At 57.5% G+C, this 19651-nt stretch overlaps 1 protein-coding gene across 5 annotated transcripts in view; it reads left to right on the top strand.

The window, feature by feature from the left end:
• The window catches only part of CACNA1B (calcium voltage-gated channel subunit alpha1 B), a 194564-nt gene extending 185669 nt beyond the window's left edge, over positions 1-8895 (top strand). For all 5 annotated transcript variants that reach the window (XM_067040195.1, XM_067040194.1, XM_059073189.2 and 2 more), the window contains 6 exons: positions 569-696; positions 3124-3259; positions 3409-3525; positions 4780-4987; positions 5224-5468; positions 5834-8895. In XM_067040195.1, the coding sequence (XP_066896296.1) occupies positions 569-696; positions 3124-3259; positions 3409-3525; positions 4780-4987; positions 5224-5468; positions 5834-6370 (1371 nt within the window). In that variant the 3' untranslated portion in view covers positions 6371-8895. The remainder of the gene's footprint in view (positions 1-568; positions 697-3123; positions 3260-3408; positions 3526-4779; positions 4988-5223; positions 5469-5833) is intronic.
• Positions 8896-19651: the final 10756 nt, after the last annotated feature.

Below are 19651 nucleotides of genomic sequence, written 5' to 3'. Positions count from 1 at the left end.
GGGCGGGGCCCAAAGAGGCTCAAGCCGACCGCCCAGGGTCATGGTGTGTCCCACTCAGGCCTCTGGCTGGGAGAGTTTGGAGGACTTTCTTCCAGAGGTCGTCCTTCACAGATGACGACTTCACCAGCCAGCCCGAACCTTTGGTGACCAGGTGTAGACTCCCGTCTATACAGTTGTCCTGTGTCCAGCACTCAGGACCTTCGCCCCCAGGCTGTGGAGTGTCCGGGGCCCCCACCCCAGCCCCGAAATCTCTTCCGATTTCTGCTCAGCCCGGGACTCTGGCAGCCTCTACCAGTCAATCCAAGTTGGTGATGAGATGAAATCTTTTTGCCATTTGTGATCAGATCCAGTCCCCAAATTGCGCAGGAAGGGAAACTGAGGCTCCAAGATATGAAATGACTGTCCTGAAGTCACTAACAGGCCAGATTGGGAACGGGCTTCCGGTGGGCGAAGGGCAGGCCCAGGGATCCCCATCCTGCCCTGGGGGTCCCGGCCGAGCACCTCGGTGCCCAGGGTCCACGGGGCGTCCCCGGCCTCAGAGACCCTCCTCCTGGCGCCCCTTCCGCAGATGGGCCCCGTGTCCCTGTTCCACCCTCTGAAGGCCACGCTGGAGCAGACGCAGCCGGCCGTGCTCCGCGGAGCCCGGGTCTTCCTTCGGCAGAAGAGCTCGGCCTCCCTCAGCAATGGCGGTGCCGTGTGAGTACCCCCGGGCGGGGCCTTGACGGGAGGAGGGCGGGGCTCCCCCCGGGGCTCCCGTAGGCAGCGCCCCAGGACAGGGAGCCCTTGGGTCCCACGGCCACCCCGCCACACCCACCTCCACCCAGATGCTTCGCGGTGGGTCCCGCTGGTCCAGTCGGCCGCCGGACCGGTTCGGTGGTGCATCTGAGGCTAATTCCTGTAACAGTAGACGGGTGCTCTGACGGCACCCGGGTCACCTGATTTCGACAGTCTGTTATTCCAGCCCACGCCTCCCGCCGTGGGAGCCTGTTTCTCTCTCAGGTGAGGGCTCCCCTCTGTCTCCTCGCTGGCCTTTGGTGCCTGCAGACCATTAAGAAGGTATCTGTTTCCGCCTCAGCTTCTCACCGCTTTTTGTTAACGGCCTCTTAGTGTCCTCATCTTCCTTTAAGACACTCTCCCTCTCAGATCTCCATTTTTGATATTGATGTCTGTCTTGTAGACAAGTCGGCAAGGTCTTTCCCTATCGCGTAACTCTTGGTAATGACCCCCAAACCAAGTGATCCAGAATAGCCATCCCTGTGGCACCCTGAGGGGTGGTAGCTGGTGCCAGGCTGAGCCGCACTGGAGGGCAGGACCGTCCCAGCCAGAGGGGGGTCCCCCACGTCTGCTAACATCCCGTTGGCCAAAGCAACTCATTGGTTGAGCCCAAAGCAGGAATGTGCGCTCTGTCTCAGCGGCAGGGGCTGAGGGTGGGCCTCACACCCACTTGCCGTCCTGGAGAACCACAAGGCCAGGCAGCAAGCCTGGCTAGGGCTCCCGGTTTCTTCCTCTCCTGTGCATGTTTTGGACACTCTTTTTGAAGCCTGATTTGGGGTCATGGTCTGTGGATCAGGCAGCTTTTGCTGAATAACAAACTGCCATACTTGGGGAGCCCTAAGTGCTTTGGCAGCGCTTTGGGCCTGGGCCCGGGCCAGCTCCGGTGGGGCCGGTGGGCCCAGGACGGCATATTCTCACCTCCTGTGTCCGGGCTCATCGGTGTGGGGAGGCCGGAGAACAGCCCGAGGGGAAGGGTTAGGGTGCAGGCGTTCAGGCCTCTCCTTGTGCCCCATTGGCCGAAGCAAGTCAGCCCCCTAGCCCGAGCTCACGGGACAGGGGTTGACACTGCGGCAGCACAAGTCCAGGGGTGGAGAGGCCACAGGACACTGGGAGAACCGAAGCACAGCTGGTAACGCTCCCGTGCGAAAACCGCGCTCTTGAGCGCGTGCAGGCCCTGAGGGCTGGCCTCCCAGCCCCTGGGAGCCCCCGTGTCCCCACGCTCTCCTTTCTCCACGCTGGTTACGATCCCATTTGTGCATTTAAAGTTAAACAGTGGATTCTGAGTGTCCGTGTGTGTGTCGGAGGGGGTGGGGAGGGGAGGTGTCTTTGTGGACTGATCGGAGCCGGGCTTTCGGTTCAGGAAAGTGAACGTTGCTTATTCCCGTGGTTATAATTTCGACACAAATCAGTTACCACCCCTTTTTGTTGCATGTGAGGGAGGGCCCCATCTACTGGGGCCAGGCACTGGGGGGCATTTACTGAGCCTTCTGATGCCTGGTGTAAGTGTCCACCCGGCCTCGGCACGGTGTGACCTCCGAGGTGACCAGGCCTTGGGCCCTGCGTCCGTCCTCCTGGCCGTGCGTCCTCTCAGGGTCGGCCTTTCCTGAGGCTAGAGCAGCTCCAGACAGCACAGTGCAGGGGAGATGCCTGCAACTTGAGAGGATGAAGGATGTTCTCAGAAGCCCCAGTGATGGTGGGTCTGGTCATCAGCTTGGCCAGCTGAGGCCATCGGGCTTCACCTCTGAGCTCAGAGTGTGATCGTTATCACTCAACCTGGGCGACGGAGAATGTCTGTGACGCCTCGCTGTACACGCGAACGAGCAGAAACCCAGGCAAATGCTGGGCTGTTTTGCTGCCACTTGGGAGACACCATAAGAAAGACAGACACTGCCAAGGAGAGGGCAGGCGGTTAGGTTGCGTGTGGTGGGGAAGGCCTCCAAAAGTGGTCTCAACAAAGGTGACACTTGTGCCTAGACCCCAGGGCAGGAGGGCCTCCGTGGCTGGGGTCAGGGGAGTCGTTAGTAGCCGTGGGCCATCCGGGCTGACGGAGCAGCAGCGCAGGCTGGATGCCTCACCGCGTGCATGTGTGTGGCCTTGTCCCACCGCACATGTGAGCCCCTGTCTAGGCCAGATGTCCCCAGACTAGGGTCTCCTCTCTGCCCATCGGCTCTGAGCGGGCACGGCCATTGCTGTACCTCCACTGGAGAGTGGCCATACTCAAGGGGCCTCCTTCCTCTGGGCTCCTTCTAGCACAGAACAGGGTCGGGGTGGAGGTTTCTGGCGCGTGGGAGCCAGGTTCTGCGGCCCATGGGCCCCCAGGCCCACAGGACAATCCTCTGTCCTCCACAGACACACCCAAGAGGGTGGCATCAAGGAGTCGGTCTCCTGGGGCACTCAGAGGACCCAGGAGGTGCCCTGCGAGGTGAGGATGCCCCTGGAGCGTGGCCACTCCACGGAGATCCCGGTGGTGCAGACAGGAAAACCGGTGAGGGCTCCCAGGGCTGGGGGGGCGAGTTGGGGGTGGGGTGAGAGTGGGAGGGTGAGGGCGAGAGCAGGGAGGGGGGAGGCTGGCATGCGGGACAAGGTGAGAGTGGGTTGGGGGTGGGTGTGACTGGGGGGCTGCTGTCCCCGCAGGCTGTGGATGTCCAGATGCAGAGCGTGGCCCTGAGAGGCCCTGACGGGGAGCCCCAACCCGGGCTGGAGAGCCAGGGCCGAGCGGCCTCCATGCCCCGCCTGGCAGCGGAGACTCAGGTGGGTGGACTGGGAGTGTTGGGGTCATGGGAGGGGGGTTGGGGGTGAGGAGACTTGGCACGGAGGAGCTTGTGTCCCACACGCGGGCTTTGCTGGGCTGGAGCCTCCCCGAATGCACAGTAGCCTGGACGCCACCGGCCCTGTTTGGAACCCTCGGAACACGATGCTGGCCTCGAGAGGTGTGGCCAGGCCAGCAAGAGTCCCCACTGCCTCGTGTCACTGACCCAGCCCTTCCCTGTCTCTGGGACACGCCTCTCCCACTCCAGCTCTTCACTCCCCCAGAAATCACACACAGGGCCTCCTCAAGCCACCCTTTTCCCTCATGTCCTCTCGGAGGCCCTGGGGGTGACTCTGCTCTCTCTCTGGGCACTGGAGGTTCTTTCTCTGGGACTCGCTTGACCACCCGGCAGGAAGCCCCTGGCCAGGGGGCTGCGGCACTGTTTCCCGGGCTGAGCCCTTGGGTTGAGCATTGCTCTTCCGACCCCTCACTCCCCCATCTCTGCCCACTGCGCCTGGTGCCCTCCTGGCCTGGCCGCTTCCCTTCGGTGCCACGCTGGCGCCTCTTCCCCCTCCTTGATGCCTGAGCCCGAGCCCGAGCAGTGGCTCTGGGTGAGCCCGTTCCCGTGGGGTGTGCTTTCAGCCCTGGGGGAGCAGCCTCGCGGCGCTGGATGGACGGAAGGGCTGGCACAGTGGCCTCACCGTGGCCGCCGAGGCAGCTCTGGGCCCCGCCCGGATCCTTCCAGCCAGGCCGATAGCCTCCCTCTTCCTGGCACCCTCCCTGTCCTGTAGGGACGCTGAGGCCAAGAGGCCTCCTGGGCCCCGCCCGGCCTGGGAGAGACAGACGGGCCCACAGACAGCATTTTGTGCAAAGAGTGCTTCTGAAGAAGCGGTGGGTCTCGGGTGGGCGAGAGCAGTCCAGGGAGAGGGAAGGGCTTGGTGGCCCCTGAACCCCAGCCCCGCAGTGGGCCTCCCCAGGGACCCTGCCAGGCCGCAGGCCAGGCCCTCCGTGGCGCCATGCTCCCCCCTTCCCCCCCAGCCCCCTGGGGCACAGCCTCCCCGCCAATCCCCTGGGGCACTGCCTCCCTTGTCTGGGGAGATGCCCCAACTTCAGGGAGAGAGTCCCAGGCCCATTGCTCCCGATGGGCCGTGTCCTGTGGTCTGCCCAGCCCCCGTGTCATGGCGGCTTCCCCGCCGCCCTGGGCCTCCCTGGACCCCCCTCTCAGGCCGTGCGCCGACCCGTGTCCCCGCCCGCAGCCGGCCCCCGACGCCAGCCCCATGAAGCGCTCCATCTCCACCCTGGCGCCCCAGCGCCCCCCCGTGGCTCGTCTCTGCAACGCCGCGCTGGACCGCGCTCCGCCCAGCCAGGCCGCCCCCCACCATCACCACCGCTGCCATCGCCGCAGGGACAGGAAGCCGAGGTCCCTGGAGAAGGGGCCCAGCCTGTCCGCAGACACAGAGGGCGGTGCGTGCGAGGGGTCTCTCGAGGGGCGGTGGCTCGAGTTGGGGGTTCAAGAGCACGTGGGAACCCCCTTCCTTTCTGCACCTCACAACCCCACAGCCAGCCCTGAGCCTGAGACCAGGCAGGAGCACCCCGCAGCTCTTCCCTGGGACCCTCTGCTGGCCCTGGGCGGCCAGGCCGGGGTGGGGTCTGTCTCGCCGCCGGCTTGGCTGCGCTGACTTCTCCTCTCCCCCCGCCAGCACCCAACAGCGCCGCGGGGCCAGGGCCGCCCCCGGGGGAGGGGCCCGCAGGCTGCCGGCGGGAGCGCAGGCAGGAGCGGGGCCGGTCCCAGGAGCGAAGGCAGCCCTCCTCCTCCTCCTCCGAGAAGCAGCGCTTCTACTCCTGCGACCGCTTTGGGGGCCGTGAGCCGCCCCAGCCCCAGCCTCCGCTCAGCAGTCACCCCGCGTCGCCAACCGCTGGGCAGGAGCCAGGACCCCCGAGACAGGTACGTGGGCCTCAGGACCCGCCTCGCCCGCGCTCCCTGGGGTCCGGGCGGGAGCCCCTTCCCGTCCTGGTTCCTAGGCCCAAGCCCGCACGCCTCGCTTCCCGGCCCGTCCGTCCCGCCGCGCGGAGCCCTGGCCCTCCCGCTGTGTCCAGTCCCTTCTTCGCTTTCCTCTGACTGAGGTGGGCTGCGCTGTGGTCTCCTGCTCCCTGGCCCCGAGCCTCTCCCTTGCTGTCGCCACCGTCCCCAGACCGCCCTCCCGCCCTCCTGGGGCCGCCCCGCCCCCGCCCCCCGCGCGGCTCTCCCCTGAGCTGTGCTCCGTTCGCCCCGCCCCTCCACCGGGGCTTGCTGTGTTCCCGTTCCTGCAGGGCAGTGGCTCAGCGAACGGGAGCCCCCTGCTGCCGACATCTGGTGCTAGCACCCCTGGCCGCGGCGGGCGGAGGCAGCTGCCCCAGACCCCGCTGACCCCCCGTCCCAGCATCACCTATAAGACGGCCAACTCCTCGCCCGTCCACTTTGCTGGGGCCCAGACCAGCCTCCCGGCCTTCTCCCCCGGCCGGCTTAGCCGTGGCCTTTCAGAGCACAACGCCCTGCTCCAGAGAGACCCCCTCAGCCAGCCCCTGGCCCCCAGCTCTCGGATCGGCTCCGACCCGTACCTGGGGCAGCGTCTGGACAGCGAGGCAGCTGCCCGCACCCAGCCTGAGGACACGCTCACCTTCGAGGGGGCCGTGGCCACCGACTCGGGCCGCTCCTCCCGGACGTCCTACGTGTCCTCCCGGACCTCCCAGTCCCACCCCCTCCGCCGGGTGCCCAACGGCTACCACTGCACTCTGGGGCTCAGCTCTGGCGGGGGCGGCCGGGGGCGGCACAGCTGCCACCACCCCGACCAGGACCACTGGTGCTAGCTAGCCGCACCGCGACCGGCGGGCGCGTCCCAGCTGATGAGTTGTATCATCCGCGCTGGGCTCCGGGGGCGCTCGGGCGCCGAGGCGGGGCCCGCGGCCCTGGGAGGAGAGCCTCGCCCCGGTGTCTCCTCCCTCACGCCGGCTGGAGCTGTCTGTACCCCTGCCGCGCCGCCTCCCTGGGTCTCACAGCTCAGAGCCTACGCAGGGCGCGGCTGTCTGTGTGCGCCGAGCGGCCCTGGGTGAAGGACCCGGCATCCGAGGTGTGTGCTGCGAGCGTTTTGCAGGAGGTCTGCATCCCGTGCGGATCATCCTTCATCCAAACGTGGGGTGCAGAGGGGCAGGCGAGACGTCAGGACAGAGTCGGCGGTAGACCGAGCAGGCCTCGTCAGCCCCCGCACACCAACAGGCCGGTGGCGCCCTTCGTGCCTAAAATGGCGAAGAGGCACTAGAAACACACGCAGATGCTGTGTCCTCCGCCAGACACAGTCAGCCCCGACAGGGACCAAATCTGGACAGCGCTCTTGCTGTTGGCTTTGATTTTTAGTCACGACACCCTTCCCTCGTCTGTTGACTCTATATACCTGATCAGAAAATAAAAACTAAAAACCAGAATAACGGGGAAGGGAAGGTTAACGTGACTGTAAAACGGGAAACCTATGGGAGGATCTCCGCCTCTCGGGATGTGTGTGCTTGGCTTGCTCGAGGGGATGCGCTGTGTGCAGTCCGGGCGGCCAGCCCGCCCGCCCCGGCTCTCGCCGCTCTCGACCAAGTGCCTGACCTCCTAGCCCCTCGCGCAGGCTCCCGGGGCCGGGCCGGGAGGCCTGTGTGAGCTGCGAGTGCGCTTTGCGGGAACTGTTCCACACAGCAACCGAGTAGAGAGCGGATGTAATGGAGAACATGCAGAAAACATCCAGTAGGTCCGTCGTAGCTGGAATGAAGCGGCCGTTTGCCCTTTTTCCTCGAACCAGTAGAGGCTGCAGGGCACGGGTAGCACGGCCCGCGTGGGCCGGCCGGTCTTTCTACACCCGATTCTCAGGGACGGGGTGCCTGACAGGCAGGGCGCAATCTCTGTAGTTGTGCAAATTTCTTTTCACGGAGGACTCATGGGGAGAGGCTGGTGGGAAGCGGGGCGGTGGGAGGGGCGGGGCAGGAGGAGCGCCGCCTCTGAGCAGGTGAGGGCAGGTGGGAACCGAGCGGAAATGCGGCCGGAGCTCGGAGGGGGGCCGGCTCAGCTGCAGCTGCCGAGCTGGGCGTCCGAGCCACGCCCTTCCTGGCACGAGAGGTGGGAAAGCAGGCAGCCAAACGCAGTCCAGCTTCAGGGCCACATTCAAGAGAGAAAGACCACTGTTAGGATGTGGTGCATAAAACGCTGGGAGGCCCTTTGTTTTGTGAACAAAAGGAGCATTTAGATGAGTAGATTCTGGTGTGTCCTCCGTATTTTGAAATGTGAGGTGATCTCTTTGCTGGATCATTTGAGTGTTCCCATTGGCTTTTACCCCATGATTCTCCTAAAGAAACTTGGAGTGAGATGTGTGTGTGTGCGTGTCTGTGTGTCCCCGTGAGTGGATGCCGTTAACCCATAGGGCTATGCAACAAAAGACACACGTTTAATATTAGAAATAAAACACACAAGACCGCCACCTGTTCTAGGGTTTGAGCATGATTGTGACCAAACCATTTTATAGAATTTCCTTACTCGAAGGCACAACACTCTGAAACTTTAAAATAACAGAGTATTTTACTCAAATAGGATATAATTAAAATGGGAATCTCGGACTGTGCATGTCATCACTGGCTCCTGTTGCAAAGCCGAAGGATGTGCATTTTGGTACTGATGTTTTGTCTCTGGTCCCCCAGCCCATATTATTTTGAATGTATTCATTCTGTGCAGAACCACAGCTGCTTCCCCAGGCCATGTTGGGCAGAGAATCCACTCTCCCAGACCCACACAGCCATGCTGGCTTGTCTGGATTCTTCTAGACACTGGAATTGGTGAAAATTACAGAGACCGGGGGATATACTGTCTTGTTTTCCCGACTCTGCGTTTTGTTTCTGTACTGTCTCTTCTCAGCTGTCATGTTTCCCCCAAAATCTCATAGCGAGTTGCCAAATTTGAAGTGCATCAACCAGTTGTCTGCATCTGGAACCAGTCAAGCAGTGGCTGTAGTTTGAATAAGTTATGTGTGCATGTAAAATATATACATATATACATATATTCAAGTATGTGCATGACATGTATATCTTCGTACTTTTTGATAAAATGTATTCATTTGTTAATTTTTAATTATATTTGATATAAATCAAGGGTTTGTTGCAAAACTTTATATTTAAGAACAGTGTTTAAAAAAAACAAAAACAAAAAGAGAAGTCCCAACCATGCAACACAACTGGGACTTGCTTTTAAAAAAAAATTCTGTGATTGACTAGTTTGCTGCCTGAGTAATATTTATCAGCCAAACTTTGGATTCTGCTATTGTTTCTACAATGACATTTTGTATGAAGCAAAGTCCTTGGATTAAAATAAAACTTAGCAAAAAATCAAAAACAAAACCCCACCATGCTGCTGGGTGATATATGCAAGGGGTGCGGAGCCAGGCGGATGAGCCATCTCCGTGGGTACGGGGCTCGGGGGCGGAGTTCACAGGGCTCAGAAGAAGGTGAGAACCTCCTCAGCTTGCTCTGGGCCTGATAGGATGCAAGGGTGGATTAGGTCCAGCTTCATGGTGAGGATCAGGGTAGGCTTGTGGCTGGAGGAGCCAGGATAAGGACTCACGGGGGATGTGGTTGTGTTTTAGGGTTAGGAATATAGTTTGGGAGTTGAGCAGGCATTGGCTGAGATTTGGGGTGGCTGTGTTGGGTGGGTGAGTGGTTAGAGGTTAGAGTTAGGTTTGGGGTTGAGGTTGGGGTGTAAGTTAGAGTTAGGGTTAGGAATTAGAGGTTAGGGTTAGGTATAGGCAAAGGGTTTGTCTATATAACCACTAACAGTGTAGGGTTATGTGGGTATAAGAATTAAGGTTTTGTTCAGTTTACATTAGAGTTCATTTAGAAAAGGCATAATTGAACAGGCTTAGGTTTCAGACAAAAATGAAAATTATTGTTCTGATTACACTGCGAAAAGGGACTGGAGTAGGGTTCAAATTTTTAGTCTGTTCTGATATGGGCCTATATTTGGATTAGGGTTATGGGTGGTGTAGGATCATGGTCAGGCTCAGAGGTTAGGGTTAGGGAGTAGAGTAAGGTTCAGAGTTAGAGGGTCAGGAGTAAGGATAGAAATTCAGGCTCAGGGCTCAGGGTTAGAATTAGAATGTAGGGTTGGGGTCAGGGTTAGCGGCTCAGGGACAGAATTAGAGGGTACATTGAGAGGATGAGGGGCTTCCCTGGTGGCGCAGTGGATAGGACTCTGTGCTTCCAGTGCAGGGGCCCTGGGTCCGATCCCTGGTCAGGGCCCTAGATCCCACATTCATGCCGCAACTAAGAGTTCACATGCCATAACTAGGGAGCCCGCATGCCACAACTAAGGAGTTGGCAAGGTGCAACTAAGGAGCCCACGAGTCACGACTAAGGAGTCCTGGAGCCACAACTTAGGAGCCTGCCTGACCAGGTGCAACCAAAAAAAAAAAAGAGGATGAGGTTTTGAGGGATTAGAGTTAAAGGATGCAGGCTAGAGGGTCAGGGTTAGAGGGTTAGGTTAGATGGTCTGAGTCAGGGTCAGGGTAAGGGTTAGGAGTTTACAGGTCAAGGTCGAGTATATAGGGGCTAGGGGTTAGGGGTTAGGAGTATTAGGGTTTAGGTTTAGAGATTAGGAGGTTAGGGTTAGGGACTTAAGAGTAGAGATTTGAGTGTTAGGGTTTGTGGGTTAGTGTTAAGCATAACGGGCCCACGACCCCACTAACCTCACACCTCTGAGTCGTCTAGCATGGCCAGGACTTGCCCTGGGTCACTCATGAGTTTGGGGTTCACCTGGACCACTGGTTATCTACCCCCCATCCTGAAACCTGATAGTAGAAGAATGAAATGTCTGCTCTGGTCACTGACTGTTTCAAATCCAACTCAACCTCAGTCAACGGTTGTTAGGGCCTCAGAAGTCCACAGCGTTTCCTCCTACTGTCTGAACTGGAAAGAGTAGTGCTGGCCCCACTTGGCCTGGGCAGCCCCGGTCCAGCACAGGCCTGACTGAGGTCACTCCATGGTCATGTTATGAATTTATACAGAGCTCGGTGCAGCGACCTACCAGCCCCAAGGTGCTGCCTCCTGAGGGCTGGTGGGGCCCTCCTGGGACTGCAGGCATCCTTTGTCCCATCTGAGTGGGTATCAACAGACATCAAGTCTCAGGACAGCCCTTGACCTCTGACCATCCAGGCAGTCATCTGTGGTCCTCCAGCTCAGGCCAGTCTGGTCCCTGTCAAGCCTCTGTGGCCAATCACTGAGCTGACCTTGCTGCTGGGCAATTGAACAGCTCCCTGGGCAGCACAGACGGCCCTGTGGGATGTTTCAGTTACTAACATCCATGTGGTTGAGAAAAGAGCCCCCCCCCACAGGCTCATAGCCTGCCAAGAGAGGTAATAAGCGTCTAAACATTTGAGTGTGTCCCTGACACAACAACCATACAGCAGACCGTGGCCTTGCAATCCTTTGGGCTTCCAGCTGTAACAAACTTTTGATATTCATACTCATTAAGAGTCAAAGATACGGGAGCAACTGGGCCACCCAACGGACAGTTTCACACTGAGGCCGCATGGTCTTGGAGAGCCATGTGCACCCATGTGGGCTCTGAAAGCTGCCAATTATGGATTCCGTGATACGGAATAATCCTTGAGCCTCCCACTGCTTCACTGAGCAAGAATTTCCTAACCACCATAGCATTTAGTCTCTGCTCTTTGTAAAGGAGGGAGGAGACTGGGTAAATGAGCAATATTGTTCTTGGGGGATGGGTGAGTAATGTGGCCAGGGGGCAGATGTGACTCCTGGGCTCCCACCACCAGAGACATCGGTGAGTGCTGTACCTTTTGCAAGAGGAAGAGGTTCTTGCTGCCGTGGGAGGACAGCAAGAATACTGGCTGGGTGGCTGCAGCTCCTGACCCTAAATCAACCCCTTCCTTCCTTGGCCTTCAGATCCCACAGCTATGCAGTGGGCTGTCAGTGATGTGAAATCTGCCACTTTCCCCAAGCCAGCATCTGTTCTCATGCCAAAGTCCAGAACCTCAGCTTTCCTTTGGGAACTTCTTACCTGTTTCCAGTCCAAACAGTTCCAGAGGGCTGACGCTACGTTCCACCCCCCGTGAAGATGGGCATATGATCCACATCTAGCCAATCCCATGTTCCATCCTATGGGTGCTCTGATGGGTTCAAGAACAATGCAGGTCAATGACGTTTATTTTATTTTATTTTTTGGCCATGCTGTGCACGCGGGATTTTAGTTACCCGACCAAGGATCGAACCTGTGCCCCCTACGTTGGGATCGCAGAGTCTTAACCACCGGACCACCAGGGAAGTCCCGTTCCCTCATTTTCAAAACTGCTATGGATTGAAAGCACACAAGATGATTGTGATATGAGTGGCCTTTTCAGTATGACTTCTTTGACTTAGAATGTTTTCAATGTTTATCCATGTTGTAACACGTATTATCAGTGCTTCATTCATTTTTAAAATTGTGGTTAAAAATACACAACATGGGGCTGGGGGGCGAGTGGAGGGAACGGCCCAGATGCACGTCGTTCACGGACCCTCTGGACTGGAGGGACTCGTGAGAGCTGGAGCCAGAAATCCGGGGATGGATAAGACACAACCTCCCCTCCAATTCCCGTAAGCACCCCTTGCTCCATCCTGCGCCCAAATACCTCAGCTAGGCCCTCTCCCTACTCTTTACACTCCAAACTCAGCCGGGACAGACCTCGGCAGCCGCCGCTCCCCACCCTGCAGGAGAAGCGCAGAGGGCCGAGCCCAGCTCCTTCCGCGCCGGGGTGGTGCCCTGGGAAACCGCCACCGAAGTGCGCCTCCTCCTGCGGCAGGTGCCGAGGACGTGGCCTGCAGGGGGCACCAGGGCGGCGAGGGGGTGGGGCGGTGGGGGTCGGGAAAGAGAAAGCTGGTTTTATTACTCCCTTTCCCCTTCGTTTCGGCGTACCCTCCGGGATTTCCCGGAGTCCCAGGTTGGTCCATTTGGGGTCTGGTCCATTTGCCGCCCCTGTCTGTGCAGTTAACCCAGCTCGGCTGCCTCCCCCAGTCCAACATCAAGCGAATTCCGGAGTCTGGCCCCACCCGGGTGGCGCGCGTATCTGAGCAGGCAGCAGTGTTTCCAAAAACCTGGTCCTCCCAGGTGGGAGGACGGGGTTCCCTGTCAGGGTAGGGAAGGAACGCGTCCCGCCCCGTTGGGTTAACTGTTGCCTTGGGCTGCATGGCCTCCCTCCCAGTCTTCTGTCCAGGGGACCCAGGCCCCGAAATGTTCCCCCCCCCGACCTCCCCCGCTCCAGACTCGCCGGGGAGAGAGGTGGCGCTCCCTGCCGACGGTCCCAGGCCTAGATCTTGCTTTACCTACTGTGACCCTACACTACACTCCTTGCCTCCCTCCCTCGCCACCCACCCTGTCAGCGTCCCCACAGGAAAAAAAGCTAGAGGGAACAGTCGCCTCCTGTTGGTGGAAAGAGGTAGCACACTGTCCCGGGGCTCGGGTCTGGCCAGCCGGGGGGACCTCACAGAGCCCGAAGATGTCTCCTCGCACCCCAGCCTCGTCTATGCAGCAAGAAACCAGGGACTTAACCAAAGTCGCCCCACGGACTGGGCCCTCTGAGTCCCCTTCCTCCCGTATGGAACAGAAAGCCATGATGTTTTAAAGCAGAGCCAGTGGAAACCCAAGGCCCACCTCCCTCTTTTGGTGTTTCAGAGCTGTAAAGGAGGCGAAGAGGCAGAGGTGAGCGAGATCTCTCCCGCTGCAGCCTGAGGGATGAGGGCGAGGTGATCTCTGCTCTCAGAGAGCCCCACTTAAGTGAGGGAGCCGGTCCCCACTCTTGGAGGAGTGCCCAGCTTGGGGAACCAAGACTGAATACATAACAAAGCAGGCAACAGGCAACAGGGTGCAGCCCATCTCCGCAGAGGGGCACAGGGGTCTAGTGTGGAGGGCTCACTGAGCACTGAGGAGATGGGAGACACTGCTGCTTAGGGCAGGCAGAGGAGGCTCAGTTGGCGGGAGCCTTGCAAGTGGGTTGCCTTTCAGTCCCTCGGCCCGCTAGCCCTGCAGGGCGCTCATCAGGAGGGCATCAGAATTTTATTCAAAGTTGGAACTTGCAGCTGGAGACCCTGTCTTGCACGGCGTAAGGGTCCCCTGTGGATGAGGTCACCAAACTCCTTGGCTTCCATTTCTTTCCTGTCTCCAGCAGGCCTCTGGGTACCTCCTCTGTCTTTACCAGGACCCCTTCCCACTGCAATGGCGGGGAAGGAACAGACACAGCTCACAGCCCAGGAGGCATGCAGGACTGGTCCAGTCTTGACAGGAGCAGGCTTTGGTGTGGGACTCAAGAGGCTCCCTCAAGGCGGTGCTTGGCTCAGCATCCCAGAGATCCCAGGCTGTCAGCAGCTGGGCTGCACATAGTTCCCAGGGAAGAACCCAGAGGCCTCTGAGCCGATGCCCTCACACCAGCCATCGGAGTAGCGGCGGGTGATGCAGATAATGATGCCCTCAGAGAAGGAGAGTTCGTTGTCCTCCTGGCGGGTGTATGGGTACAGTGTCACTACTGCAGGGCGGGAGGAGAGGGGTGCCATGAGATGTGCCTCCGGCCCGCCACAAGGATGCTTGTGCCCACATACTGGCCTCTAGGGGGCAATGTGGGGAGTGGGGCAGGAGATGCCTTCTTCAAAGCCCCAGGACTCCTCCCCAGCTGAGCTAATATTCAGGATCAGGCCGGCTGCTTCCCTCCTCTGTGGGGGTGGGGTGGGGTGGCATAAAAGGCTCCACAAGTGTGACACAGGCAACCCCCTCCACTGTAAGAAACGTCAGTGTTGGAGAGCAGGGCCTCAGGATCTACCCAGTTTTTGTGATCTGCTTTCAGCCCTCGTTCATCCTGGTCCTCCCACAATGTCTCCAGCAGGTGCTGGAGGTATTGCTCTAGTAGGTGTTCAGTAAATACAGTCACATTGAACAGGGCAGACTTGGCCGAGTGAGCCTTGGGCAAGTCACTTAGTTTAACCTCTCAGGCTCAGCTTCATCTGTTTGATGGGAGTGTGAAGATCCTAGGAGGTCAAAGTGAGAAAATGGATGAGAAGCTTTGACTCTGGGGTCTGGTATAAAGCAGGGGCTAAATTATGTTAAAAAACCCCACATAACATAACATTTACCATTTAAATCATTTTGAGCATACAGTTCTACGGCATTAACTACATTCACGTTGTTGTACAAATATTCTCAGCATCCGCCTCCAGAACTTATTCATTTTCCCTATGGGAAATCCTGTATGAATTTCTCTAAATTTTTGCCAACATTTGTTATTTTTAGTTTTCTTGATTATAGGACTTCTAGTGTTTGGAGGGTTATGGCATTATGGTATAAACTTGCATTTCATCCTGACTAATGATGATTTAACATCTCTTCATGTGCTTGTTGACCATTTGTATGTCTTATCCGGAGAAGGGTCTTTTCAAGTCCTTTTTCCATTTAAAACATTGCGTTGCTTGCCGACTCCCGCCAAGCGCTCCTGCTGGCGGCGCTGGTCTCGGTGAGCCCAGCCTGGAGCGGTCTCCGCGCCGCAGGGGCCTGCGCGCCGGGGCATCGCTAGCGGCCTCGCACGGGCGCCGCTTCCTCTCTCGAGCTCGCAGGAGAGGAGACGCCCGGCCCCCGGCGCCCGTGCCCGGAGGGCCGAGATCGTGCTGTGTGTGGCGCGCGGAGGCTGCGCCGCCGGGGCGGGTTTTGTTCGGCATTGGCTGCGGCTCACCTGAGCGCGCCGGCGGCACGTGCGCCTCTCCCGGAAGTGGGCGTCCCGGCCAGAGCGCACCTGGCGCGGGGCGTCCTCGGGGCTCCTCGCCAGCCGGCGGGGGTCTAGGGAGCCAGCGCGCGCTCTGGGGACGACCCGTCCCGTGGGTCCCTGGCGCCCCAGCGGCATCCGAGCGCGGAGCGGAGGGCTGCGGACCGCAGGTAAGGGGACAGGGCTTGGTGGGGGTGGGTGGAGGAAGGAACGACGAATTACACCAGAGCTGTTTGGTACAGTCGCGGAGCCCCCTAACCTGGCGGCAGCAGGAAGGGCTCGCCTTTGGAGTAAACGCTTTGAGGGCGAGCCCGAGCCTACCCATTCCCGTTTTACAGAACATCTGCAGGTGTAAAGCTCACTCGTGCGCGGTTTTCCTAAGCAGCCAAGTGCCCCTCCCCCACGATGTCTCTGCAAGCAGAACCTGAGAGGGGCCGGGTGCCTTGAGAGACTCGCCCTTGGCCCATGGGAAGTCCAAGGGATTTATCCTGCATGGTGATTTCACCTGCTGGGACCCTCCACCACCAACCCCCCACTCTGGCCAGCTGGCCCAGCCCTGGTTACTGCACTTCTCCAGCACCCACCCCCCCCGGCCCTTGGCCACCTGCTGGGATGAGAAAGGGAAGGGTGTCAGAATTTCACCTTAGAAACTTGCCAGTGCGCGTGGATTTAAACACATATTGGTCACCCTCGCAGAAGAGAAGAGAGGAGGGCACCTTGCTGCCCTTTCACTGTGGAGTCAGTGGTGCTCCCCCTGAGAGGGACCTCTCCAGTGTTTGGCGTATTGGAACTGAATGATTAGAACTTGTACAATTTTCAAATTATGTGGTACTTGAATTTAAAAGCAAAACCCCTAGAACCTCTAAGTGTTTTATAAACTGAGGTCTAAAAATTGAAGGTCTGTTTTGCTTCCACTATGACATTATATTAAGAAATGTGCATTTATTGAGAAGAGAGTCAGAAAAGGGAAGCAAACAGAAAACTCGGAGGTACCACTGCAGAGGCCATGGGAGTTAAGTTGTAAATGCTGCTGGCTTTCAGCAGCCTGCAGCCATTCTCTTCCTGTAGCTGATGGGATACAAAGCTCTACTGGATTGTTCTTTGCACGGGATAGTCTTGTTTTGTAGAAATTCAGCTCAGAGCCATCTCTTGATGTATACGAATTTCCCAGATTAGGTCCTCAGGCAGATCCTGGAGGGCCAGGGGGATTCCTTCCTTCATTATACCTGTCTGTTGGACTGGGAAACAGCAATGACATAGTTTTCTTTACATCGGGTTTGGGTCTGTCATCCAGAGTTTAGAGTAGCTGTTTCCCCTCTCCCTCAATAGGGTTGTGTTCCTGGAATGAATTACAGTCAGATGCCCTTGCTTTTACAGGAGATGGTCAGGGACAGGGTCAGGGGTCGGGGGTCGGGGGTCAGGGCTGGGGTTAGGGTTAGGGCTTAGGGTTTAGGGTTAGGGTTAGAAGATTAGGGTTAGGGTTAGGGTTAGTGTTTAGGGGTTAAGGTTTAGGGTTTAGGGTTAGGGTTAAGGTTAGGGTTAGAGAACGGGATAGGGTTAGTGTATGGGTTAGGGTAGGGTTAGGTTTAGGGGTAGGGGTAGGGGGTAGGGATAGGGTTAGGGTAGGGTTAGGGTTAAGGTTCAGGGTCAGGGTTATGGCTAGGGTTAGGGCCGGGTTAGGATTAGGGTCAAGATTGGGGTACGGATACGTGTTACGGGGAGTGTACTGGTGAGGGTAAGGGTTATCGTTAGGGTATGGCTTAGGGTTCAGGGTACGGGTTAGGGTTAGGGGTCAGGGTCAGGGTCAGGTTTAGGGTTAGGGTTTGGGCCGGGTTAGGATTCGGGTCAAGATTGGAGTATGGATATGTGTTAGGGGGAGTGTACAGGTGAGGGTAAGGGTTATCGTTAGGGTACGGCTTAGGGTTCAGGGTATGGGTTAGGGTTAGGGGTCAGGGTCAGGGTCAGGGTTAGGGTTAGGGCCGGGTTAGGATTAGGGTCAAGATTGTGGTACAGATACGTGTTAGGGTTAGGGTTATGGCCGGCTTAGGATTAGGGTCAAGATTGGAGTACGGTTATGTGTTTGGGGGAGTGTACGGGTGAGCTCATGGGTTATCGTTAGGGTACAGCTTAGGGTTCAGGGTATGGGTCAGGCTTAGGGGTCAGAGTCAGAGTCAGGATCAGGGTTAGGCTTAGGGCCGAGTTAGGATTAGAGTCAAGATTGGGGTTAGGGTTAACATTGGGGTACGGATATGTGTTAGGGAGAGTGTACGGGTGAGGGTATGGGTTATCGTTAGGGTACGGCTTAGGGGTCAGGGTATGGGTTAGGGTTCAGGGTCAGGTTCAGGGTCAGGGTTAGGGTTAGGGCCGGGTTAGGATTAGGGTCAGCATTGGGGTACGTATATGTGTTAGGGAGAGTGTACGGGTGAGGGTACGGGTTATTGTTCGGATACGGGTTAGGGTTAGGGGTCAGGGTCAGGGTTAGAGTTAGGCTTAGGGCCGGGTTAGGATTAGCGTGAAGATTGGGGTATGGATGTGTTTTAGCGGGAGTGTACAGGTGAAGGTATGGGTTATTGTTAGGGTACAGCTTAGGGTTCAGTGTACGGGTTAGGCTTAGTTTTCAGGGTCATGCTCAGGGTCAGGGTCAGGGTTAGGGTTAGGGTTAGGGTAAATATTGTGGTACGGATACGTGTTAGGGGGAGTGTACGGGTGAGGGTAGGGGTTACCGTTAGGGTACGGCTTAGGGTTCAGGGTATGGGTTTGGGTTAGGGTTCAGGGTCAGGGTCAGGGTTAGGGTTAGGGCCAGGTTAGGATTAGGGTCAAGATTGGGGTACAGATACATGTTAGGGGGAGTGTACAGGTGAGGGTATGGGTTATCGTTAGGGTACGGCTTAGGGTTCAGGGTATGGGTTAGGGTTAGGGGTCAGGGTCAGGGTTGGAGCTAAGGTTAGGGTTAGGCTCCTGTGAAGCTTAGGGTCGAGATTGGGGTACGGATGTATGTTAGGGGGAGTGTACAGGTGAGGGTACAGGTTATCGTTAGGGTACGGCTTAGGGTTCAGAGTACGGGTTAGGGTTAGGGGTCAGAGTCAGGGTCAGGATTAGGGTTAGGGTTAGGGCCGGGTTAGGATTTGAGTCAAGATAGGGGTACGGATACATGTTAGGGGGAGTTACCGGCCAGGGTACGGGTTATCATTAGGGTACGGCTTAGGGTTCAGGGTACGGGTTAGGGTTAGGCTTCAGGGTCAGGGTTAGGGCTAGGGTTAGGGTTAGGGCCGGGTGAGGGTTTGGGTCGAGATTGGGGTCCGGATACATGTTAGGGGGAGTGTACGGGTGAGGGCACGGGTTATCGTTAGGGTACGTCTTAGCCTTAGGATTCATGGTCAGGGTTAGGGCTAGGGTTAGTGTTAGGGTCGAGATTGGGGTACGGATTTATGTTAGGGGGAGTGTTCGGGTGAGGGTATGGGTTATCGTTAGGGTACGGCTTAAGGTTCAGGGTACGGGTTAGCCTTAGGGTTCAGGGTCAGGATTAGGGCTAGGGTTAGGTTTAGGGCCGGGTTAGGGTTAGGGTCGAGATTGGGGTACGGATACGTGTTAGGGGGAGTGTACGGGCGAGGGGACGGGTTATCGTTAGGTTACGGCTTAGGGTTCAGGGTACGGGTTAGCCTTAGGGTTCAGGGTCAGGGTTTTTGACCAACTGCATCAATGTCCAAGTTGTGACGCTTTTTATGTGCTGTCAAGGCCCTTTCAATGTACCTGTTGAAATCTGTTTCCTGCAATTCTGCCTTGCTTTCAAATCCTCTTCGTTGCCTTACCTCAATATATTTTGGAACGATAGTTATTATTTAGAACTCTGTAGATTTGTGAAGTGCAGTGCCCCTGAGCTCCATATTTCAACTCGCTTTTTTGTGAGCTGGCCGCAAACCCACAGGATGGCTTCAGGCCCTATTGTCGTTCCGGGGTGGCAGGCTGAGCCTTTGGTGAATTCTTCTTCGTGATGGGAAATTGGAGTGACATGTGCCTGTCCAAATGCCTACAGCGAGTCTCTCATTGGTTCCCCCTCTTCCAGTTCATCCTCCGGAAAAATTGCAGACGGTACGAAACGGGAGTGTTAAGGCGCTGATTCTCCAGGTGGGGAGATTGTTAGTAAAGCGGCTGGAATGGAGAACACGAGCACCAGGAGATGAAAACTGAGGTGAGTTTCAGAAAGCTTTCCCGATCCCACGGTGTAGCATCCACTGGGTTTCCCATGAGTGTTTTTGCTGTAGGAAGATTCCATTGAACCTGGAGAGTTGGGACCCATGGAATGGGGAGCACGCAGTAGTACTTTAAAGGGTCT

Source organism: Kogia breviceps, chromosome 8, assembly GCF_026419965.1.
Source record: "Kogia breviceps isolate mKogBre1 chromosome 8, mKogBre1 haplotype 1, whole genome shotgun sequence".
Classification (NCBI taxonomy): Eukaryota; Metazoa; Chordata; class Mammalia; order Artiodactyla; family Physeteridae; genus Kogia; species Kogia breviceps.
The sequence above is the reverse complement of the archived record's forward strand: the minus strand, read 5'-3'. Positions and strand labels throughout refer to the sequence as shown.